This window comes from Falco peregrinus, chromosome 9 (genome assembly GCF_023634155.1).
Source record: "Falco peregrinus isolate bFalPer1 chromosome 9, bFalPer1.pri, whole genome shotgun sequence".
Taxonomy (NCBI): Eukaryota; Metazoa; Chordata; class Aves; order Falconiformes; family Falconidae; genus Falco; species Falco peregrinus.
In genome coordinates this window covers 10752816-10778795 of record NC_073729.1, presented here as the reverse complement: position 1 = coordinate 10778795, position 25980 = coordinate 10752816, and the positions used below count along the sequence as shown (strand labels likewise).

Here is a 25980-nt window from a genome sequence, read left to right as displayed (position 1 = left end):
TGGGCCGGCGCTGCGGAGCCGGCGGGAGGCTGCGGAGCCGGGCCGGCGCTGCGGAGCCGCCCGCTCCCGCCTCACCCCGCCCCACCTCCGCGCCGCCAGCCCGCACCGTTGAGGGGCAGCGGCGTGAGCGGCGGCACCGGGATGCGGCGGGGAGCGGGAGCGGGTCCGCGGCAGCGATGGCTACTGCTGGCGGCCCTGCTAGGGGCTCTGTGCAGCGCCGCGGCGGCCGGCGGCGGCCGGCGGCGGGCAGCCAGCCTGGGCGAGATGCTGCGGGAGGTGGAGGCGCTCATGGAAGACACGCAGCACAAGCTGCGCAACGCGGTGCAAGAGGTGAGGGGGCGGCGGAGGGGTCCGAGGGGCCCTGCGGGTTAGGGGGGCCCTTCCCTCCCTCACCCCCCGCGCCAGGCCGCACCTGCGGGCAGCGCCTCGGCCGCTAGCCTCTCGCCCGCTTTTGTCGATCCCTGTCAGCGGCCGCCTCGCCGCGTCCCCTGTGTGGGGCCGGGCCGATGCGTGCGATAAAGCAAGCCGGCGGCCGGCCCTCCCCGCGCCTCTCCGTGAGGAGCCGCTGCCTGAGGCGGCGACCTGCGCGCTCCGCGGCTGAGGGACCGTGAAAACCCTTCCCGCTCCGTGCCCGCCGCTGCTGCCGTCGCTCCCCTCGGGGGAGGCGGGGGTGCCGTCGCGGCCGCCCGCTGCGGCGGGAGGTCTGGCCGCCGGCGCTGGCGCGGTGCCGCTCAGGGCGGGCTTTCCCGCCCCGCTCCTCACATCGCGGCCGCGGGGCTCGCCGGGCGTGTGCGCGGCGGCGCTGGCAGCACGGCAGGCAGATCGTGAGGTAAAACCATAGGCGGATAGTCCGTCTGGATGCTCATGAGAGAGAACAATAGTCCGCGGCAAGGGGAGGAGTGAAGAGGAGTTAATTTATTGTCTTTGTACGGCAGGAGCTAAGACACGAGGCTCTCCCAAGCCAGGTTTCAAAGGTGTAAGAGAGTCCCGAAAGCACGTATGGAGAAGCTGCTTATTTCTGATGCAGTTCTGTCCCTTCATCTCCTGTCGTTTGCCCAGCACTGCCCGGGACCAGTTTCCAAGCCAGGAGCTGAGCCTAGCTCCCAAGCTGTTGCCTCCTGTCGCTGTCAGGGACCTTGTTCCTGTGTTCCCCTTACTGCTGCACTTTTCTTCCCTCTGTGTGAAGAATCTTTCTTCTGAGTTCTCTTTTCCTCTCATTCAAAAATGCATAGCTCAAAAAACCCTTTTTTAACAACCCACTGGGGAAACAGGCCTCTGTTGACTATAATTAGATAAATTCTGAACTTGTACTCACCTGGACAGTTGTTGAAGTCTGCCTCTGTCATCTACTTCATTTAGACTGCAAACACATTGAGACTGCAAACACATTGAGACAGATCTTTTTTTTTTTTTAGTGTCCTTTACAATGCCAGAAGTATGCTTAGTTATGAATAAGGATGTAGCAAAAAATTCTGCCTGTTTTCCTATAGTCGGTTCTGGCTTGAGGAGTGGTCTGTATACAACACAAAATGTGTGTTGTCTGAGCTGCCTCTTAGCAGAAAAATGCTTTACACTTAAAAAGGTTTGCAGCTGTCATTTAAAACAAACAGACACACCAGGAAGATAAATTCTGTCTTGGGAAAAATTCTGTTGTTCAGCCTGGCTGAACTTGTGACCTCCTAGCTCTGTTACGGCAGTTGCAAATAACAAAAGGACACAACTTCAAGAGTGTATGTGGTTCATGAGACTCATGCCCTTTTGCTGAGCTTACTCTTGTTTTCTGATTCAAAGAGCACTCATTTTCTGTGTTGAGCCTTCATCTGGCAAAGGAAGACAGTGGGAACTGAAACAGAGAATGAAATTTGGGATGTGTGCACCCTGATCTATAGGACTGCTTCTGCTGACTTCAGGGGGCTTTGGCTATGTCTCTCTGGCCTGCCAGAATATTTTCTGTTCTTTGTCAGATGGGAAAGCCTGTCTTAAGTGTTTAGTGGGAAAAATAGGAAGATGGGCTCTTGACTGGCATCAGCCTGTGCAGATACCAAATTGTCAGTAGTCTTTGCATACTTTTTCCTCCCAGGGACTGACTTTGGCTTAAACAGGCCAGAGCTCAAGGGTTTAGCTCTCCACTGTTTTTGTAGTCCATTAGAAGAGCTGCTGTGGCCACTGCCTCAAAGAGCTGAGTAGGTGTTCCCATACAGGGGGATCTGTACCAACAGCATCATAGAATTAAACAGGGTGTTAATAAGGGCTGCACAAGAGCCATTGCTTGTTGTTTTCTGTGTAATTGTTGCTAATTTTCAGTTGGTTTATTTAAATTTGGCAGATGGAAGCTGAAGAGGAAGGGGCAAAAAAACTGTCGGAAGTAAACTTTGAAAACTTACCTCCCAACTACCATAACGAGTCCAACACAGAAACCAGAATTGGTAATAAAACTGTTCATACTCATCAAGAAATTGATAAGGTATGAGAAATCATATATAGCAAACTGCTGGTTCTTAGACACCTTTTCTCAAAAACAAAAATGATTTTGCACATTTTGGGGAGAAGTAAGGTTATTTGGAGCACAAACTTTTATGATGGTAATTACTTTGGGGTTTTGTTGTGTCATATTTGCTTGCCTAATCACTGTGTAGGGGCACATGTCATAAAAGTTTACCGTGAAATAATAATTTATTTTGAAAAAAGTGCCCGCTGAAAGTAGAACACAGGTACAGTTATTACAAGAAGCACCAAAAAGAATGATGATATCCTGCTCAGTTAGCTTCATTACAGTGACATTTTAAATAGACTAGGAGGTAGCCTTGTCATCTACTTTTCCCCACCAGATTAGGATTTTGTGTGAGTGACAGCAAAATGGGAAAAAAAGAGGGGGCTGAGGTGGGTTAATTATTGCAGAATGTACAACTGAGAGTGAAAAAGGACTAATAAGAAAATGTACTTTGATATTTTGTTCTTCTTTTGCTGTGTCAGGTTACTGATAACAAAACTGGATCAACAGTTTTTTCTGAGACAGTTATTACATCTATAAAAGGTGGAGAAAACAAAAGAAATCATGTAAGTGAACACATTTCTTCCTTTTGGAAATTAAACAAATGTTTTGGGTATCATTCAGAAGAAGGTGATACAGTTCACCTAGCTTATATCTGGATGCTTTAAAACACACAAAACCATTAGGGGTAAACGGTAAAAAATGTGTTTGTTTTGTTGGTTGTTTTTTTTAGTAATTTAACTTAGGAATAGTACATTATAAATTGGAAGCAGAGCTTCAATGTTGTGGTTAACTCAGGTGCTTGATATGAATATTCAATTTGTCTATCAAATGTAAATTGTTTACTCAAACAGCAAAGATAGTTACACAGCCCTTTCCAGTGAGTGTGAATAAACCTGTAGTATAACAGTGTTTCATACATGTTTTCTCTGTGCTCTTGGGTTTCATAAAAAAAAATGCTTTATAGACTTGTAAGTGTCATGTGACTTTGTGGGAAGTCGCAGTCACTTCCCAGACTGCAGGCTTCACAGACCACAGGATGGGGGAAGAATAATTCTGCTGTTTTGCTGCTTATTTTAAGTGTTAGCAATAAAGTAATACATGTATAGGCTTTGTATTCTCCAGGCAGTTAAAAATGGAAACCTTTTGAAGTCTATTTGGACATTATCTCAGTGGCTCTCTAAATACGGGCAGTATATGCTGTTCTGTAATATACATCCTTAATGCTCATAAGCGATTCGTCCTGCTGTGTAGTATAATGCAATAAGAGGTTTGTATAATTGTAGCTGTAAGTATTGACAGTCATTTGAAAAGGGCAATACTGACATTTGGTTCTGGAGATGGAGAATGGGGATGGAGCCAGCCACTAGGAACAGGACCTCTGTTCTGATGCTGCTCCGGTAGTCTTCATATTGGTGCCTCTTTAGAACAACGCTTTTGTTTTTCATTTCAGTCTGCCAAGTAAAAGAAATAGGCACATTGTGTCACACAAGCTCAGCTTTTATGCTTGTAGGGAAACTGAATGCTGAAAACTAAACCTATTTTACAGGTTCAGTTTATAGGCTTAGCTTATAAAAGTTAAAGATTCCCACAGCTCCTGCATTTTAGGTACAAAATTGGGTGCTAAATATAAGAATTCATCAAACAGCTTAGCAAACCATGTGCTCTGAAATGCAAGCTCTCTATAATTTATTACTACAGTAATTAGTAATAACAGGAACCCTATGACCCTCGCTTCACATTTATTCTCTGAGCTGAGTTATAAGCCACTGAAATCACTGAAAGTTTTTCCAGTGATGTTTTTGAGCTTTGAGACGTGACACAAAAGCCTCCCAGGTAGGCAAAGATGTGTCTTGGGACAGGTCTGTGTTGCAATAATAAATCCGTGCACTGGCTGGAATGAATTTCAGCACTGGAGAAGCAGCTTCATGGAAAATGGGTTGTGTCTGTTTTTTAAATCACAGCGCCTGTGCCACCCTGTGTCCTCCTGCAAACAGGTACAAATACACAGATATATAGTGCATGTAAAAATATGTTACTATGTACGCATAGGTGTAGTTCAGATACACTATTACAGAAACATAAGGCATAATCTTAACACACACACACTTTTCCCTCTCGGACAGTATGTCTTCTTGGCTTTCCATCACAGAAGTATCCTTTTAAGACGGTGTTCTTTGTTACTGAATGGCTCACTTGACAGTATTTTGATGGCCAGAAGACTCAGTATTTTAAGTCTCCAGAAGAGTAATTGGGCTGTTTGCCATTTCTGGCAATGCTATCTAGTTCTTCAGAGGTGCTGCATAATTTGGAGGCGCCATTTACATTCCCAGACTAACATTCACTTTCTCAGATGTCAGTGAGGACTGGCAGTCACCAACATGCATGTCAGGCTTTGATCCAAAAGTCTTGTATCTTTAAAAAGGCCAGATACAGACAAGAGGTGGCTGGATGCACACATTTTGGTGTCTCTGGGGTTTTTTACATCCACTTGCTCCTGGATTTAAGTCTCAAATACTCCATAGTTTACTTCTTGGGGGAACATTGGTTAGCTTGCAGATTACTTGAGTATTTCCAGTAGTGAGCTCAAGTATAGAAGACAGGTAAAGTAACAGCTGTCTTTTATCACCATATGAAAAACAGATTTTTTTCTAGCTTGTTGACTAGTCCTATTTCAATTGTGATACATTATCCTAACTAATGAAAAGCAAGCATGAAAAATAAAAGGAAACAAAATTGCTACTGGTAGAATTTACTACACAAAGATTAGTTGCATTTCTTCTCAGTTGCATTCAGAGTAGTATTTTATAATAAGCTCTCTCTTGTAATTCAAAGCTAGCATACCTAAGATTTTTTTCTGTCTGTTTTACTTTATTTTTCCTGAACTGTAATAGAAGTACATCTGGTTGCTTTCAGTTCTCTTTCTTGGAAGAGATTTGTAAAGATGCTGATATCTAGGGAGAGTGTACTAGGGAACTGGAAGAGGATCATGCATTTCTCATTTGGCCCTGGCTCTATAAAAAACATTCCTTTCTTTTACCTGTCCTTGATGGTAGAGGATCTTGAGGGCATGACTGCACCTTCTCCTTAGTTACACAGCACAGGTCAAGTTTCCTTTGTGGGAGAGTGAGAAGTGCCTTCGGTGTGGCTCAGTGCAAGGTGCTTGCTCTTTCTCTGCAAAGGTGGGTGTGTGCCCGTGTGTGTACACATGTATTTGGCAGCCACCTTCCGCAAATAACAGCAGCTGGTTACTAAGTAATTTTGAGCACTCTCAGGTCCTTAGGAGAAAGGCTCTGTGATACCAGGCCTTTATTTCCATGGTTAAGAGGCTGCTGTGTGGATCCGTGCAGCTCTTGGCAGGGAGGACTGTTACCACTGTGAAACTGCTTTTACAAGCTGACTTGGCAGGTTCTGGAAGTGACACAGTCAGGTCACTGGCTTATCAGTAGAGACAGAACAGATAGCATTGTCATTATAATGGGCTTATTTACAGTGTTTTTCAGTTTTTATCTTTAGTCTCACAGTAAAAGAATAAAAAGAAAGAAAATAGTGGAATAATTAAATATTAATCTCTGGGGTTCTATTTCCCCTTTTCTAAAGAAAAATCTCTTTTAAATGGTGTAGTTGTAGCACTTCATAACCAATCTTCCACTTCTCTGCAGATACCCAGAACTGATAAAATAACTGCTCGATTCCTATTTGAGAAACTTTTATATAATTTCACTAAGCATGTTCTCAGCAACATACACTGGAGTTGCTTCTTTGAGATTCATATTGCTCCAGGGAGAGGAGTTCCTCCCGGTGCTGAAGAGAAAAGGAGCTTTGAAAATTGAGAAAAAAGCATTCATAGGATGGAAATTGCATTTTTTTTCATCATTTTTTTCCATCAGCAACACTGCAGGAGAGCAGCTGATGGCAGAAATTTGAACATGCAGCATCTTAGTGTTGACTTCTGCTCCCTTTGGCCTGCTAGTGTCTCAGGGACAACACTTGTTTTCAGCATCCCAGTCCCACATTTGGGTCCTTTTTTTTGTTTGTTTCATTTTTCACAGAACATTTAGTCCCTGGTGACTTGCACTTAACAACCTTAAACTATCAATAGGCACACTTAAGTGCATTGCTGTGTTGAAATCCTGGGCTCTTTCTAGCCAAAAATCCTGTAATATCTCAATCTAGTAGTTGGTGTACACTAAAAAATTTGATTCATTAGCACTTTTATTTTGCTTTTCTGTTAACTGTCCAACCTGCTCTGTGACGTAACTTGTTACATGAATCATGTCTTGACTAGTACACCCCACCCTTTAGGTAGCAAATTGTACTTCTTAGCTAATGCTCCAGGAGAGAATTAAGAGGTCTGAATGAAGTGCATCACTGTTTTTCAAGTTTATATACTACACAGTAACTTGAATAGATTATTAATTACAGTTATAATTTGGGCTAAAGCTTTTGGGGGTGAGGAGGGAGCATGAATAGCTTACAATGGCAATCAGTTACAAAAGTGAACCATAGTTTCACTAGCCTTTTGTAAGCAGAATACCTGCATGCTCTTGCACTCTCTTTTGTCACATTCAATTGATTCTTTTTAAGTCTCAAGTGTGTGCAAGTCATAGCTTACATTTGAAAACAAAACAGTTCTTGTAGGCTAGGTTCCCATCCAGTCCAAATCAACCTAAATTCCTGCAGGAAAGCTATTTGGCATTTCTTTTATCTTGCCATGCATTGAAAAGTATTGCTTTTCATTAGAAAATCTACCCTCAGTTCTCTCAGTCTCTCCAAGGCAGTGTGATATGTGTTTTACCTTTCTAATGTTTGAAGTTTGCTAACTTGTCTGGTGCTAGGAATCTGTCTACAGTAATCTGTCTATATTAATCTGGTCTACACTTACTCCACTGGAAAGATATGAAGTAGCCACGCAGACTGAGGCTAGGTGTTGAGCTTGTTGAGTCCAGTTAGTGAAAGAGCATTCTGACAGTGATCCTGAGAGGTCTGAATACCTGTGTCTGGTTTTGAACCAAGAAAATCCATCCCCCAGGTTGTTTTAGAGAGCCAGGGCTCTTCAGCCAGGCAGGGTTCAGACATTCTGAGCATTTTACTGAAACCTTTTTTCCCCCTTTTCAGTTTCAGTCTTGGCAATGTAGAATATGAAGCTGAGGGGAGGGTGCAAATAGCTCATGAGGACGAGTAGCTTGTGTTTCTTAAGAGTAGAAAATTATATGAAGGGTGCAAAGGAAAAGAGGATGTAGCCAAAGATGAGAAAAATTCTGCAATTACTGTTTTGGATTGCTCATACTAATCTGCAATACTTCTAGGTTATGAAGTTGTAGAGCACAGTGATGCAGCCTTCTTGTGTGAAAGGTGTGGTGGAGTGTGTGCATACCTTTTGAGTATTCAAATGTGACTCCATAAGCAGCAAATGCTTCTTAGCAATGCAAAAGCTATGAAGAGCTTGAATTTAGCTCATGGGTGATAGCATGGCCTTATTGCCAGTTGCAGTATATCTTTAAAACCAACATTTTTACTGGTCATCTGATGTTCACTGGACTATAGCCAAAAAAATCTGAATGTTAGCCTTAATGAATGGAAAGACCTGTCATAAGGAGTCACCTCTGATCCTGCACAAAGAAAATTCTCTGAGGAAGAAGGTGGGAAATCTCTGTAATTGCCAGCTGAGGTGAGTGTCATATAGCTCAGTGTACACATCTTTACTGAACTTTGTCCATTCTGAGCTGGCTTGTTTAATCAGAGAGAATGCTGTGTTGAAAGTAATGGATCCACACAGAGAGTCAGGAATGGATAGTGCATACAAACATCAGATGGTTTTGTAACACTATACTACTGCAATGGCTACAATGTGGAGAAAAGTGAGACTGCAGTTTCCATGGGCTCAGATAGCATGCTTGGTGACCCTGATCAAACAAGCAGGTGTAAACAGCTGCTAGACCTTATCAGGGTGAAGAGAAGCAAGGTGCCTTTTGCTGAGAGGTGGGGTAAACCGGGCAGGTGTTTTGGCTGAAAACAACCACCAAAGGTCAGAGAACACAGATCACTATCACTTTCCTTTTTGTCTTAAATAGTGGCTTGGATTTACAGGGCAATAACTGAGGCAACACAAAGAGACTACTCCTAATTAAAGGTATCACCTTCTGTTCTCGTTTCTGTCAGTGGCAGTCTGAAGTAATTCAGATAACTTTGGTAAATTTACTTTGCTAGTAATGAGAAAAAAGTTGTGACTGGGATTTCTTTCATATTTCCTGTTGGTCTAGCTTAGCGTCTTTTTTCTGTTGTCAGGTAAACAAAACAGTGTAGAACTAGGACATCTTTTGAAAGCAATGTTCTTCATTAGTAATTCAGGTCTATGCCTGTGTTTAGGATTGTTTTAAAATTTGCCAGATCCTATAATATGATATTTCCATTCCAGTTAAACTCCTAACAAAAATAATATTTTTAGGTAAAATCAAATTGGCTGAAGAGCTGCCTTACCATTTTTTAATCTATCTGGACTGTTACCCTTTGAGTGGCTAAATATTGAAAGGAGAAAGATTTTCCTGGAACAGATTTCTCCACACCAAATATAAGCTCTTCCTGTAACACAGTAACAGCGCCTAGAATTGATTCAGTGTTCTAGGTGATGGTCAGTAAAATCACAACGGTAAACCAGTAAGTTCTTCAGCTGGCTACAAAATGGACTTTTTCTTAGAGAGTCAGCGCCTACCCACTGCTTCATCAGTGTCCCTCTGAGAACCATGTACCACTTCTAAAGCTTACAGAATTCTTGTTAGTTGTGGAAATAAATTCTGGCTTGTCTGAAATTTTTCATTTGTGGGGAGGTATGCATCATGTGCAGTTATCTCCTCCTTCCTTGTTTGTATGTTGGTTGGTACAAGTCTGCAAACAAGCAGTGGTAAGGGAGTAACGTAAATCAAAGAGCAGTTGTTTACCTTTTCCCTGGTTTTAGTTTAACATGCTGAGTTTAGCGATCTAAGGCTGTCCAAATGCCTTTTATAGATCATGTCCAAGTTTCAGGCAGAAATAAAAACAAATCACCGTGAATGCTTATACTTTCTGCCTCTACTAGATCTACCTATTTATCCTAAGAGATACTAAATGTTTTTTTTATCTTCTCTGTAAGGTAGCATACAGTCAGGAGAGTGAATCTTTCATGTGGGCTGGTGACAATTCTGTTATCTACCGATGCCTGTTAAGAGATCATAGTATGAACTGTCTTTAGACAGCAGTGAAAGTTCATCAGCAATGTTTCTTTCCTCTGGTCAGACCCATATAGCAAAATTAATCACATGAGAGGAAAAGCTTTAAGGCAAAAGTGAATTTTTTTCCACTGATTTTGATTACATGGTTTAATTCATTGGCTCCAGCAGATGCTTATTTGAGATTTTAGGTGAAACCATGCTACCTAATTAAGCAGTAAGCTTTAGCTTCTAGGGCAGGGGTCCTCAAACTACGGCCCGCGGGCCAGATACAGCCCCCCAGGGTCCTCAATCCGGCCCCTGGTATTTACAGACACACACACCCCCCCCCCCGCCTCCGCCAGGGGTTGGGGGGGGGGAAACCAAGCAGCCGCAGATGACTGCCTGCCACTTCATGCGCATGCTGGTCCCCTGTTTAAAAAGTTTGAGGACCCCTGTGCTAGGGCAACAACAGTAGCAAAGGCTTCAGGATGTAAAGCTATGGTACTATGGATGTAAAGCATAAATGTTTTTGTCTTTTTATGTTTTATTTACGTCTGTTATAATCTTAGAATGATTGAGATAAAAAACATACGGATGAATGGATTAAATCTGCAGCTGGTTTACGTCTATATTGTAATCTGTAAGGTGGCAGAGTGATACCGGTTCACCATGGCGGGGAGGTTGGCCCAGTAACACATAGTTCCATATACGATAAGCCAAAGTCTTCTCTAACCTTTTCCTGGAGTGTAGGAGGGGTAGATTCACCAAAACCAGTAGAATGATACTTGTTTTACACCAGTGAGTAGGAGGAGACAGAATGAACATGATCTGTGATTGCTTGGCCTTCTGTGCAGTTGTTTATTGTTTGGAAGATGTGTGTGATGCTACTAGTCCAGCTTGATGGTGTTTTGTACTACGGTTTATTAAGGTAAACCACAGAAATTGAAGGAAAGTGGTGAACTGAAGTCTGTTGCTGTTTAGTTCTGTTTCATCAAAGATTTGGCAAATGTGAGGAAAAAAAGGCACTGTAGAATGGTAGCTTCAAATGTATTGCCTTGAGAAATGCATTTATATGTCAGCTGAGTAAATCTCACTTTGTCCTTCCTCCCATCTGATTCAAAACCAGCATTTGGACATCTTTTGTGGAGTGAGTGTCTGCCTGGCCTTTTGAGGGACTGAGTCAATATTGGATATTTAGCACTGAGCAATACCACATCAGTGAGTGCATTAGCTGTCAAATCCTGGTTGTTCATCACTGCAGCTTATAGAGAGAGCGCCCCTCCAACTTTTCTACTCATCCTGGTTCTTACCTTAATAACAAGTCCACTTCTCCCAGTTAGTAATATATCATAATATAGCATAATTGGTAAAAATATATACAGGGTGGGGTGGGAGTTTCAGATTTGTTTGCTTGTTATTCTGTCTGGAAATGACTCAGAGCCTGTTCTGTGAATTTATATCACATGAGGAATCCCTCAAACTTGTTCCTTTAGAAAGTCCACCCAGGAGGAGGAAGATGCGTCTTATGGCATGTAGAAAGGCTGACATCATGGTGTCAGGCAAAGGGGAACCTTAGTGGTGTTTCTCTGTCCAAGATATTTCATAGCCATAAGCAAGGGAAAGTTTTGGCCCCCTAGTAGGTGTTTGTCTTGGACTTCATACATAGTAAAAATCTGTAATACATTCACTTCTTATGCCCTTTGTGGAAGGACATAAAGAGCATGCTGAAGATCATTTTTTGTTTCTTCTTCACTGGAGTTTGTTTAGGAAATTGAATTAATATTCATGAATAGTCATCATCTCATGTTATTGATATCTTCTAGACACATGATTTCAGACAGAGAATCAAATTAAGGGGGGTGTGTGTGTGTGTGTGCCGAAATGGCTCTATAGTGAAACCGACAAATGCCCGGAAGAGGAGGTCTGGAAGAAGCCTCAAGAAGTCAACACCTACCACCCAGATGCCTACTCTATCCTTAGGCAGACATTTATCTCATGTGTTCTCCAGATCCTCAAGTGCTGGGGATGATTTATTCCAATGCTTTTCTACACTCACTCTGAAGTCCCTATTGCTGTAATTTAAACCCCTTCTTCTTCCATCTATAACTCATGGAAAATAAATTATTCCCTTTCCTCTACAGTAACAGCTGTCTTCCACACTGTCAACTCTGCTACAGGCAAAATCCATTGCAGTTGAATTCTTACCTATTTATTTCTGTTCTGGTATTATTATTGTTGGCTGATGCCTTACACACAGTAAATAAGTCTGTTGAAACTGTAAACTACCAAAAGAGAATATCATATAAGAGCAAAGCACATACGATTCAGGGTTTGGAGTAAGGTCTGGCACAGGTTGGCATCTTACTCTCGGTGTGCTACTCTTAATTTAGTGATTAAGGTTAGGAAGCAGCTATTAAGTACAGAAATCTTGTTTTCAACTGTTTTTTTCTTTGCACAGCTGTTTCACATCCTTGCTGTGTACAGCTACACTGTGTTATTTTGCTTTTATAAATTTTCAGAATTTACATAGCTCAGTAGTGAATCATGGAAACTTTGTAGCTGCCAACTGTAGAAAGAAGACGCCTGCATTAAACTTCAGCCCCCCGGGCACACCACTACATGAAAGCTGTGTCTTTATATGATTACTGACTACTTAGAAAAAATGGCACTTTACTGCTTTGTAGCACAGTTTTACAGTGTTTTTGTTACTGTATCTCAAGACTTTTAGAATAAAAACCAAGATCTTTTAGACACATGGTTTTAGACACATCTGGTTACCAAAGGTAGAAGAATTGTAGTTCTTCAATCAACAGATCCACAGGTAGATGCATTTCTCTAGTAAGACAATTAATTGCAAAATCATGAGGAAAACTTTGTTTATAAACATGCATCAGTATTTTGTCTTCATCTGATAATCTTATACTATGTGAAAAAAGTTTTCTTAATATGGAGCAATTAAACATGGAGCACATAACCATTGGTTTTCATTCTTGGATTGTCTAACTTCAGAATATTCCTTCTTTGTCTAATTATGGGTACAGAAGATTATAGAGTCTCTGTGTATTTAAAAATCAATGGACTGAATGTATAGCATGGCACCAAGTTTCCAGAAGGCCTAAGGGAAGATTTTATTGTCAGAATTTATACCATCCTGCTTTGCCCACAGTACACCTGACAAACAGGAGAAAAGAAGAGAAATTTAATCTTCTAACTTGTCCTGCCTACTCTAGGGCAAATGTGTGAGATGAGACGAGACTTCTGCTATTGCAGACAGTCGCTGCAATATGCAGCCATATGTGTGTGTGTATATATATATATATATATATGCTGGGTTTGGTACCTAAAGCCAAGCTCAATTGCCTTTGGACCATCTTCAGTTATGCCATGTAGAGATATTTTGCGTACATTCATACTGCATCTTGTGGAGAGCCAGAAATGTTTTTCCAACTAAAATGTTTCTGTTTTCTTGTCAGGGGAAAAGGAAATGGATAAGATTTGTTTTATGGAGAAGTTCAAGACAAAACTGAGTGACTTGTATTTTCTTATTTATTAGTTTTGGGCTCAGAAGTTACATTCCTGCTGAACAGCCACACAAATAGCTGACTTTCCCACATAGTACTGGGATGTGACTAATACCATCGTTTGCAACTCACATGTCTGCTCTTTTTAGTATGACTTTTTTTAACAGTAGTCATTTTTATGAGTGCTGTGTACTTGGCAGGACAGCAGTAAGAGGTTTGCTCTGCTGGAAAGTATTACAGGGGTTTTGAGGTATTGCAAGGCAAATTAATTCATATCTCATTAAAGACATGCATTATGTGCCCTGTCTAGACAACTAAGAGAACAGAAACTGGAGTGCTACTGCAATTCATACTATGGTAGTAGTTTCTATAAAACAATACTCCATTCTATGTAATTCTGCCTTTTTTCTAATACATTTAGTACATGTAGGATATAAAATAGGTTTTATGCTTTTTTTTTTCCTTACTACTCAGTGGTTTTTGCCATCTGCTGCAGTAATGGAGACCAGACCTTGGTGAAATTGCTTGTAGAAATTAAAGCAAAACCTGGAAGGGGCTATGTAAACACAGAAGTAAATATTAACTCTTAGAAGTGCTCATTGCTAAGAAATGTCAGTTTCAGTGTGAACGAGTGGTTTTCCTAGAGCAGTTCAGCTACGGCTGAAATTATTGTCATCTCACAGATACGGTTGGGTGAGCTCTGGAACTGTTTGTGAAGGATCTGTACCATGATCTACCATTTATGGAGGTTAACATTGAATTTTACCCAAGTTACAGGTTTTTGAAAAGGAAATTTCTTTATATAGAGAGTTTTTAAGAAACATGTAAGGGGGCTTTTTGTTCAGATAAGCTTTTGAAGCTGTGAGAGGTGCCCATCCCCATGCATTTCCAAGGTTGTTGCTGAAAATCATTTTCTAATTGTTGTACCACCTGGTTTTGTAGCATAGTTTCCCGTGTTGTATACCTGCTGGCAAAACTTCCTTACCTCTCTGAAATCAGTAAATTTTGCCTCTGTACTTTATAGTTTATGAACTTTGAAATCCATAGAGGGTTAGGAATGAACACTTTGGAATGGCTGTTTTGGCTTACAGCTGTACATGCAGTGCCAAGGCCAAAAAGATAGCCTGCCTCTCCTTCTGCTGTTAGGCAGTTCCAAAAGGTTTGTAGTCACAATAAGGTAGCAAACTGGGCCATATAGCTTACACAAGGAGGGGAAAAGTCGTTCTCCTATTTGAATCCCACTTACTGTTCTCATGTCAGAGCAGTCAGTGACCTTGGCCAACAACTTGCTACTGAGTTTCTCCACTACAGGTGCCCCTTACCTATGGGGCCATTTTTTGTTCCATATACCATCACCCTCTTAGTGTTTAGTGTCTGGCTTTGATACGTGTATTAATCATCATTGAAAAATTGTATATAATCAGCAGCGCCTTCCTCTGCTTTCTGGGGTTCTAAGCTAAGTGTAAAGAGCCTAGAAGGAAAGGAAAGCTCATTCTGGACAGTCATTTGCCTGTCCCTGACAAATACTGGCTGAAGATATGAATTCGAAGCAAGAGTTTTGCTTGAAGTTACCTTTGAAGAAGGACTTTTTGAGAATGTGGGAGGCAGGATGAGTGTGAGTGGGTAGAGGGAATAGACAAATGAAATGTCAATTTTAATTAATTAAATTAAAATTAAAATCAATGATTCCATTTTGAAATTCAGACTGTATCAGAATAGACTTGAGTGTATTTTCTAGTCTACACTTAGGGAGTTAATTAGCAATTAAGGGGAAAGAGAACAAAGCAAAATGAGCATGATTTCAGTACATACTTTATCACTAGCAAATTTAAATTTAAATATTACCATAGTGAGGTGCAGAAACCAGATGAACGCTGCAAACAAAAGTGGTTTTCTATGTGAAAGTGGGTTAACTCTGGCCTTGTAGTTCTGCCTTCATAACTTGAACTGAGAAGTTCTTTGCTCCTCCCTCTTTATCTGCAGTGTGTTATATGGGCAGAGGATAATCTGGTCCACACCGCAGCTGACTACATTAGACCAGTCAAGTACAGTTTGCCAGAATAGCGCATAGCACATTCTAGGTCAAAGGCCGTTGGCTGGAGTGTGAAGACTGTTGTATCACATTGAAAGAAAACTTTTTTCTTCTGTGCCTTTCATGTATATGTAAACATTCAGCCCGAAGGAAAGTACTCTTGTCAAAACCTGTTACAGCAGTTCTGACCTGTACACTCCTGTGCCATCTTGCACTCGGGCATCTGTTTCAGTTTTCTGGTAGTTGTGGTCCTACCAGACTTCATCGTCACTAACATCAGTCACATTTTTATTCTCAAGCGTGGAGACTAACCATTCTTTAGGAAAGCAAACAATAGCTCGACATAATCTGCCAAAGACGAGAAAATTGAAGTTTCTTTCAGCAGCAGTTGTTTTAGCAGTCTTGTAATTTCCATGGGTTTCAGTGTTTTGTTGGGTCCGTCTACTTACCCGCTGGTTCTGGAACAGAGCCGAACCCCCAGATTGCCTTCAGGTATTGCAGGATATTCGCTGCAGAGTATGATACCATAGTAAGAGCCCACAGGATGCTGAATATGTACTTATAGGTACATAGCATGCTCTTACTGGTCCTGGCTTCTGTTGTTTATGGGTCCTAGTACACCCATTCATAAATAGGCAATCCTGCTTTCATTCTGCATTATTCTTTAGCACTTCTCAAACAGCATACTCCTTTGCTGTTACGTTAAATTAACTGTTATAACATCATATTGGATTTCAGAGAGATGTACACCTTTATAAGTGTAGCTAATTCTGTCTTTAAGCTCAACTTGTATGTTTCTGCTGCATGTCAGAAGCCAGCACTGCCTCTCCTCATTTGACACAATTGCTCTGCAAAGACCAAATACTCTCAGAAATAATTTAGCTTGCAGGATTCCAGAAAAAAATGGATTGTTTAGTATTTGTTGCAGCTGAATGAAGATGTGTAGGTTTGCTCCTTGTCCAGCAACTGTTGTGTCTTAAGGTAGCCTGATTAGAAAAGGTTTGTAGCTTGATTAAATAAATAAAAGAGAGAAGAAAAAAAAAAAAAAGATAAATGGTTACGTATCTGCATGTGTAAGTGTTCCTGAGCTCTGCTTTGAATATGGATTATAATATCTGGGTGAAGGAAGTTGGTTTGGAGTGTGGCACAAAATTTCACAGAGAGTATATGAAAGCAAGCTTTTTCCATGCCAGGAAAGAAAACAGTGAAGTGAATTTTTTCCCCAAATGAAAACCACCATAAAACTGAAAGTCTGAATTGGTGGGACACAATTCAGTAAGAGGGAGAAAAAAAGCTTTTTGGTGGAGGACTCATTAGTGTAGGAGAAAGCAGTGACTGAAGAATTGCAACTTTTGTCTTAGGTGGTTTTAAAGCTAGAGAGAATTATTCCATGAGCTTAATAACAATTATGGCAAGATTTCTGCTTTGTGGAGAGGTACAATTGGAAAAACTGACTACGCTGAGACCTGGCTGTTTGCCTGAACGTGGATGGAGCAGGAATGAACAGTATAGTTTATTCTGAGTATGGTTTATACAGAGGGATTCATAAAAGAAGCTGACAAAGCTACAGACAGAAAATTGTCCAGAAATAGCATGGCTGCTGAAGAGAAGTGGCTAACTGCTAACTTGGAACCACAAAACCTCAAGCATACTGTATAACATCTGGATTTTGAACCACCTGATTGTGTAGCAACGCAAAAGCAAACAAGTGCTGTACTGGAATAATGGAGCTGCAAAAACATTATGATAATTTATAGCAGTCTAGACCTGGTGATACTAATGTCTTAAAATAGCTGAAATGACTGCTTCTTAATCATAAACATATAACCTGAATATCATGTCACTGACTTGAAAAGAATCAGGCCCTAAACTGTGTTTTGCTTCTGTTCTGTGTGCTGGGTAATCTTAAATGTTTGAAAACATCTCAGGTGGCCCAAATATGTAACTTAGACAAGGCATTGCTCCTTACGCAGAGTAGCATTGTCTCACACAGGGCAGGAAGCTTCCATAAGGTTTCATATGGAGAAGGGCTGAAGACAGGATAGCTGTTTCACAATGTAATCTTTTCCTTTTTCGGTGATTATGGTGATGTGTGGAATTAGACTCTATAACTCGAAAGTTATAAAGTAGGTATGTTTATTGCGCGCAGATGCATGGGGGATCGCTCCTCCACAAGCGTGCATGCCCGAAGTGACGAGCCATCTCACATTTATACAATAAAACAAATGAATATTCAATTAATGCCTATACATATTCGTTACCTAAACCCCGCTTCGTATGTTAATTAGCTTATCAGTCCTTTGCCTGGAATGTGGTGGTCTTGCAGGTTTGTAGGTGGTTCATGTTCTTGTGACCATCCGATCTTCTCCAGCAAGGAGACTAAGCACTCCCTCCATCTAGATAGCGTTGGAATATCTCTCATCCTTTTCTCATTCCTTTTAAATAGCCCCTTTGTTAGAGGAAGAAGGGCAGGCGTCTCCTCAAAACTGTAGTCGTCTCCTCAAAGCTGTGGTGCCTATGTGACCAGACACCGCACCCATGACTAGTCACCATACCCACATTCCTGAGCAGACATATGCAATCACAGTCGGTGTCCATTGTCCCCATTTCACACTATTTCTCCATATCAATGGTAATTTAAGAGCTTCACTTAAACTTCTTGCTGAGCTAATTTTCAGGCCAGCTGAAACACAAACTCCAGCTGGGATGGGGTGGAAGAAGTCAGCAGTTTGGGGACAAATGATCTAAACCAGTAGAAATAGAAAATGAAAAGCTTATATAATAAAGTTTATATTAAATCTAAGTATATATATAAAAAATTATAATAACAACCCAATAAGGGTTGCACTTGATCTGCTCCAGCAAGTGAGCTTAATAACCTGCCAAAAAGCAGTCAAGTGGTTTCTTCAGAGAATTCAGGCCTTTTAGTAGAATTCCTTTTTTTCTGGGGTTGTTTTTTTTTTCTTTGTCTGTTTGTTTGTTTTAATTGACTAATAGCAAAAAAATAGCATCAACCTTATGATGGTAAAAACCAGTGGTGGGGTACAAATGACTCAGAATGGTGCTATGATTTATTCTTCTGTTGGCTAGATTGTTTCCAGCTTGGAGAAAACACATTTTAGAGAACAGGGTTAATCACACCATTTTTAAGAGGAAACCCTTAGATGGGAAGAGGAAACATCTCCTCCCTGTGAATCAGACACATCAGGTGTACACAAACATATGCATTTACTCTTTGTATTATCCTCATTGCCATACCTGCAGAACTGTGTTTTGGCAAGAATTTCTGACCAGTTTGTACATTCAGCCTGTGCAGCGTGAGTGATAGGTGAGCCATCTCAACCACAGTGCTCGTAGGACCTCTGGGTGAAGGAACTTTAGTGTGAGTTTGTGATTCAGATGGGAACTCAGGTGTCCCTCTCACGTGAACATTTTTGTTAAGGCCATGGAATCATTCCAGGTTTGAAAAGCTGAACATGTGCTCGAGCACCTTGCTGACTTCAAGCCTACTCTAGTGTCTTAGCTGGGTAGGAAAGGCTGATGCGTTCGGGAACTGTGGGGCTTTTTTTCCCCTAGGATGTATGTGGCTCTTCAGTACTTGTTAGTACTGAACCCCAAAAGCCTGCAGAACAAGATAATTTATTTTCTAGAGGTTGGTGGTATTAATATTTATACAGGAAGTGAGGCCACAGTATTGCAGTATGCCAGGGAGATGGCATTGTTCTAATTACAGAACTGTGGTTGTATGAAGAACCAAAGCAAGCTTTTTTTCCCCTTGGTTCCCAATTAAGAAATATAATCAATCAAGACCTTCTGATATTTGAAGAAAAGGTATGGATTTCTGTGAAACAGTAGCAAATTACAGTTTTATCCTTTTCTTCAGGAGTGCATCATTGACGAAGACTGTGAAATGGGAAAATATTGCCAGTTCTCCACCTTTGAATACAAATGTCAGCTCTGTAAAAACCAGCACGCAGTAAGTCCTGAATGAGATGTGATTTTATGTAGTCCTTAGAAACTCAGTATGTTATTGTTACTAATGTCAGCAAGTCAAAACTGATAGAAAAGATGCAAAGCTTTTTGCATGAGGTTAAAAATGGATGTGTAGAGTGTTTTGGGTTGTTATTTTTTTTCTGTCTGTTAACACAATTAAGTTTTAAGGTTTCTGTTCTCACATGCTTCAAAACCTGCACTCTGCTCTTCCTGACTCAAGCTTTACTTGTTAAGTGGCCTAAGGACAGTGTAAACTAACATATTGTAGGTTGCCAGTGGGATGGGCAAAGAGGAGATACTGTGTCAGCTCCTAAGGCTCAGCTGATGGTCACTTCCAGTTCTTGATTCACAGAAAGATTTGCAGCAGCTTGCGCTCTTCCCTTCATTGACAGCTTGTGCGGTGGTGTGGTGCAACTGTTGTTGCAAATGTTCCTCTTACATGGATCATTTACATTACTTGAATCTGTGAACCTCAGGAAGCGGTAGATTCCCATCTTTTGAGCTAAAAGATAAATGTTCTTGATAGTAGCTATGGTTAGATTATCTTCTGTAGGTGACGGGTGCCTGAGGAGTTCCGGCTTTTTCTGTGGTGAAAATCCGGTCTGTCAAAAAAGGCCTTTTATCTGACTATCCCTTTTCATCTAATGCTGATAGCCTTTTGTGAAACAAATTCATTCCTCAAAGCATTTGCAGACAGTGAAGTCTACAAGCAAGCAAACCTTGCTTAGTCATTAATCAATATGCTTATTATAATCTAAAAGCGCTGGGCTGTTCATGAAATGATTTACCTGTTTACTTGGATAACTTCAGGGAGGTCTGTTCACTTCAGTGGACTGAATACTTGTTTAAACACAAGTCGTGAATATATGCTTAAGGGTCATTAAAAAAGCTTATTCTTCATATTTTAGAAAATGTTAAACTGTGCATTTTTCGTGTTGATCTACACCCCCCCCTTTTATTTTTCTTTGCAGTCCTCAGCAGAACATTTCTAAGCTAAAGAAAGAAAAAATGGGGTCCTAGCTAAACTCCTGTTGTAAAGTGAGCTCAGACAAAGTGGTGGGATCAATTCCCTGACCTAGAATTCCTACAATTGCAAAACATCTTTCTTTTTAATTAGCAGGTCTTAGTAGTGCTCGTGTAGTCCTACTTCTTGCCCTGTGTTAAGCACTTCCTGTGGGATCCACTGGAAAAGAAATTCTGAATATGTATGGCTGCCCAGACAGGGCTTTACACATACAGAAAAAAGCTGTTAAAATGCTGACCTACTAGGAATCTCTGAGATGTTACTCAAACTACCTAAAAAAAGAAACTAAGTGACACACCACTTTTGTTAGGCTGAATTATTAGGTGTGTATAGTTGAAACACTGGGGTAATTATTGCACAAAGCTATCTTTAGCTAGAGATTTGCATTTCTGATTTTCAAAGAGAATTTTTTTTCAGAGATTTTTTTTTTTTTTTTCCAAAAATGCTTGGTTACAAATGAGGTCTGCTTCTTATTACAGCTAAAAATTGGATTTTAGTAGGATTTTGTTGCTTTGCTCTTTGAAAGCAAGCCTTCTGAACAAATTGTAAATTTCTGACTGCATTTAACAATGGGAAAAAAACAGTAATGTTTTTCCATTGATAATGTATTGTTTATTAATTTGTACCCCTTGATTGCAAAAGGCTGTCCTGAAATCCAATTACACTGAAGGGTGTCTGGCTGCTCATCAGTTTTCATGTAAATGCTAAAATAAGAATTAGGTTTTGTAAGACTGGAAGTATAACGGTATAGGAGTGCCGTTACTCTACACAAGTTATGTATGCTTAAGTTGAGAACCTGAGCAGTTCTGTTTAATTAAGTTGTAATGTGACATGCATATATTTTAAGCACATATGTGCAGTTGTCTTCAGGACCAGGGCCTAACTCTGTGTTTAGCTGTCTGTTGATATATGCAGTTAGTGCTAGAGTGACAGTTTTGTTATGTGCTTTTTCCATTTGCAAGCACTGCTCACGGGATGTTGAATGCTGTGGAGACCAGCTTTGCGTTTGGGGCGAGTGCAGGAAATCCACATCAAAAGGAGAGAACGGCACCATTTGTGAGAATCAACACGACTGCAACCCTGGAATGTGCTGTGCTTTTCAGAAAGGTACAGGGGGTTTGCTTTTTATCCTACTCATTTTATCATACAAGAGTGTTAATATTTAGCACTTTTGGCCAGACAAAGCAATTACATCTCTACAGAATCAATATGTAATTCTCCCTTGGTCTGTGGAATGCACCATGTTAACTTCATTATAAAACTCTAATAGAATTGGGAGTGAGAAACAGTCTGACAGGGTGCACAATCCAAGAAAAGCATATTGGATGCTAAAGATGAGACCAGCATGCAAAGCACAAAAAAATATGTTTCTAAAGGAGAAGCTCAGACGTTTAAAAGTAGCAGAGCTCTGTGTCAATTTTTCACCCAATAGAGCAAAATTAATAGAATTAAAAATGTACAAAAGAAATCATTGAGATTACTGAAAGTGGCTTCTCCTTCATACCAGCCAGCAGACTATCAGAGTCAGACTGCAGATACATCTCATACTGTAGAGTTTTAGATGATCCTTCCAGGGCACCATGCTATGCAACACTGACCAGCCAGCCAAGATGCATAGAGGAATGATGTTCCACATTATGTTGTCAGTGCACACGGGAATGTGAAACTGGATTTACAGAAGGGAGGAGAGGAAAAGAAGGTATCAGGCCTGAAATCAGTCCCAAATCCTGTCTGGTGAGGGCCCAGCTTCTTCTGTTTTAACCCACTAGTTCCTTGCTACTTTTCTCATAGTTCACCTTAATTTTGTAGTGACAGGCTACAATTCCAACCATCTTCCCTACACCAGGTAGGTACTTCTCTAGCTTTTTTCCTGGCTCTTGCTGCGAGCAAGAGGTGACCTTGTGCCTTCACTGATAGATGCGCTGCCTGTCAGGCTGCTGGTGGATCAGGCTACTAGGGTGTTTCAGGAGAACAGAGGAGAAAGCTCCAACACCATTTAAAGACGAGAGGGTCCGCTCAGCTTTCCTGTTCTAATTTTGAGCACTACACAGCAGACCTTCAATATTAAGTAAGTTTGATTTCAGCAAGTTTTTGTTAGAGCAGGGTTCCCCCCACTCCCCCATCAGGTTTCTACCTAAAGCATTTACAGATTTTGCCAAGCTCTATCAGAGATTTCTTTGTACTTCAATTTTGAAATAAGACGCAAAGAGCACTTTTAATAAATGCCTGTTACTTTCACCATGCAGGACTTGGAATTTGCTTATGCTGCACGGGTGAATAAATTCGTAGTATCCACCCCGCAGGTGTTGGTAGCACTAGGCTAGTCTACTCTGAGGGTAGCACTGCTTCTGTAGCCCTGATTTCCTGTGGGATCCAAACAAGCTGCGTCTTCATGATGATTATTTCAGCTGCGTAAGACATTAACACTAATTTGAGTATAAGTTAGTGCTTGGCTTGAAATGAAATTCCATACAAACATGTAATAGAATACAATAGGTAAAAATATTAACTAAAACTGGAACTAAAACACGAAACTAAAAATGGAACATTTATTATTAAAGCTTTAAATAGAGCTGTGATTAATAGCATTGGATTTTTATTCTCTGTGGGTGTCTGCTTTAGCAACGCTTTAGGGTTTTTCAGGTGAAGCCTAACCTCAAGGCCCACCCCATCGCTGGAGTATTGCAAAAGGTTGTCCTAATAATGGTTGGACTCTTTACATGTATATTTTTTAATATAAAACTGTGGTAACCTATGGAGCATTCGCTGCTGAAGATAAAATCCATTTTGAAATTATGAACTGCAAAGTCATATACATGTATATGTGTATATACACACACATATATATACATAAGTATTTTGACTAAGCCTGTTTTAAATTCACATACTTTATTCTGCCATACCATATAAAAATGAGGTGAGTGAAGAGAAGAGGAAGGGAGGTGTGGTAGGAACATGTGGAAGAGCTGAATTAAAGACTGACACTGTAAGTTACTAGCATCAGGAAACCCAGACAACATATCCTTCCAAATAATATCTTACCTTGGTAGAAATTCACCCCTGTGCAGAACCAAGGGTGCTGAGCCCCAAATGCCATCAAGCTAGCTTTGCCTATTGCAGAATTAGTGTAACAAATTAAATGTCTGAGTAGTAGTTCTTGAAACCTTATTTAGTCTCTTGAACAGTTAGTTGTTCTGTATTTGTTACCTCTGCCGGGGAACGGAGTTGTGCATTACTACTGTATCAAACTCATTAAGCATAAACTTCAAAAGTCTTACTCCCACCTAGTGGAAAGAACATGAAGTTATGGCTTCCTAGTATGTAAGGGGACCTCGGAAGAGGTCAAATCTGCCTTGTTACATCTTGCATATAGACTTAAAGATGAGGTCATCTCAGTTCATTAATGACTTAATTATTCAATTTTATATTTATACGAAAAATATAATGACTTAATCGTAACATGAATTTACTCTGGCATGCAGAATTACTGTTTCCTGTGTGCACTCCATTACCTGAAGAAGGTGAACCCTGCCATGATCCTTCAAACAGACTTCTCAACCTGATCACCTGGGAACTGGAACCCGATGGAGTACTGGAGCAGTGCCCGTGTGCAAGTGGCTTGATCTGCCAACCTCAGAGGTAAAGATCAAAACTGGGCAAGCAAGCTGCGTGAGGTTTTTGAGGGGTCTCTTTCTGTGGTAGGTGAGGTACAGAACTTGCAGATTCTTCCCGACTAGAAAGTGTTATGAGAGCTTTTCTCATCAGTAGCCTTGAACCTTTTTCAAACTTACTCCTTTGTGCTACACAGATGTGCCTAATTACATGTGGCAACACTTTAATCCAGTGTGAAGTAAGTTTCAGAATTAATCAGGTTTGTACTGCTTTTTAATCAATCAGAAAGTACTAACAGCTGTTGAGATGTAGCTTTCCAATTTAATTCTCTACATACAGCTCACGTCCACCAACTTTCTGTTAAATTTGGCTCGTTAGACCTTTTGCTTATTTTCATACATAAGGCTTATTAAAGATACTGTAGTAGCAGTACAGGCATTTTCCTGTATGACTGATCAGCTTTACAGAAGGTTTTTTCTTTCAAAAGAAAAATAAAGGGTATCTTTGCTTGCACTTTCCTTCAGTTTTGAACTAACCTAAGAAGCCAGTTTGCCTACAACTCACTTAAGATCTGCTGTTCAGACTTGAGACATTTCATACTGTGCAGACCTCTTCAGTGTCATTGAGTTTCACAGAATAGGAAGCAGGCTGAATCCTTATTTTCTGCTGAAAGCTAAAACTTTTAGGATACCATGCCTTTAATCATTCTTTAAAAGGACAGTTATTGGCATTATCAGCGATTTCATCAGGAGAAAGTAAGGCTTCAGTTTTGCACTAGAAGTATTTTTAGAAATCTGACATACTATCTATGAAATAGGCTTTCCAAGTTTGTTCCTACACTACCACTTCCATTATATTAACTTCCAACATGACAGCGTGACTGTGACAGAGATGTAGATTAGTGTTTCTCTCATCTTCTGTGTCCAACTCTGTTACTCGATTATTTTTCATGCATGAAGAAAATGTAGAAACATTTTGTTTCCTAAATGTGATCTAAAGAAGCAAGCAGAGTTGATCCCATCCTTTCAGTACCAACATTTTAGTTGATGTGCAAGTACTACTAACCTCAGGGAAGACATGTCAGCAAATGTCATGTCTGCTAGGAAGACGCTTCAGATGAGGATACCGAAACACAGGAATAAATCAGGGTGTGAATATACCCAAACCATCCAGCTATAGACACAGGAATTTACATTTAGGCTTATCACAAATACAGTAGTACTGTGCATATCACCTTGGTATTACGACGTGAACAGAAAGGACTAGTCACCATGAGTGCCTGTAGGTAGCAGGGCCAGGTTGTGCTGAGGTCCACTGCCATCTTGTGTCCCAGTGTCAAACATTTTTTGCTATTAGGATCTTTGTTCTAGCTCTGTATGTGGAAACCTCATCTTTACCTCTCCAGCTGTCAAGCGTGTAAAAATCAGGTGACATCTGCTATGCTCTGACAGCTTTATGCATTTAACATGCTTTCATGTGGGGAGGGAATGAAGAATTTTATTAAGGAACTAGCAAAAGAACATGAAAAGATGTACTCTATGACCAGATGTCTCTTTTTTTCAACAGCCACAGCACTACATCTGTGTGCGAACTGTCCGCCAATGAAACCAGGAATAACGAAAAAGAAGATCCCTTAGTCATGGATGAGATGCTATTTCTCAGCTTGATACCCAGAGATACTCTTTCTGAATATGAAGAAAGCAGTGTCATTCAGGAAGTGCGTAAAGATTTAGAAAGTCTGGAGGACCAAGCAGGTTTGAAGCCTGAGCGTGACTCAGCTCGTGACCTGGTGCTGGGAGATGAAATTTAAAGTCCAAACACCAGTTTAGTTAGTGATTTCCCGAAATTTTGGTCTTGCTTATATAAACCCCAACCACACACTGCTGGATAGAAGTGCAATAAACAAGGTCTTCAATGAGCATCCTTTTCTGTGCACTAAACCTGCATGTTCAAATTATCGCTGAATTCATTCTACCCTTGGATCAAATCCTCAGTCAAAACCAAGTGAGAAATAACCAGTGTTTCTTCTGATTCATACTCTCCCCTTGTACATGAGAAATCAACTCATCAGTACTTGTACTCATTAAAAAATACACATAAGCATAAACAATCTGAAGTTA

General features: G+C 40.7%; 1 protein-coding gene across 1 annotated transcript; it reads left to right on the top strand.

Annotated features, from left to right (window-relative positions):
• Positions 1-25980, top strand: DKK3 (dickkopf WNT signaling pathway inhibitor 3). The gene is made up of 7 exons (XM_055813302.1): positions 1-330; positions 2327-2464; positions 2974-3057; positions 19115-19207; positions 21211-21355; positions 23731-23887; positions 25427-25980. The coding sequence occupies exons 1-7, from the start codon at positions 142-144 to the stop codon at positions 25668-25670; spliced, it is 1050 nt and encodes a 349-aa protein (XP_055669277.1). The 5' UTR covers positions 1-141; the 3' UTR covers positions 25671-25980.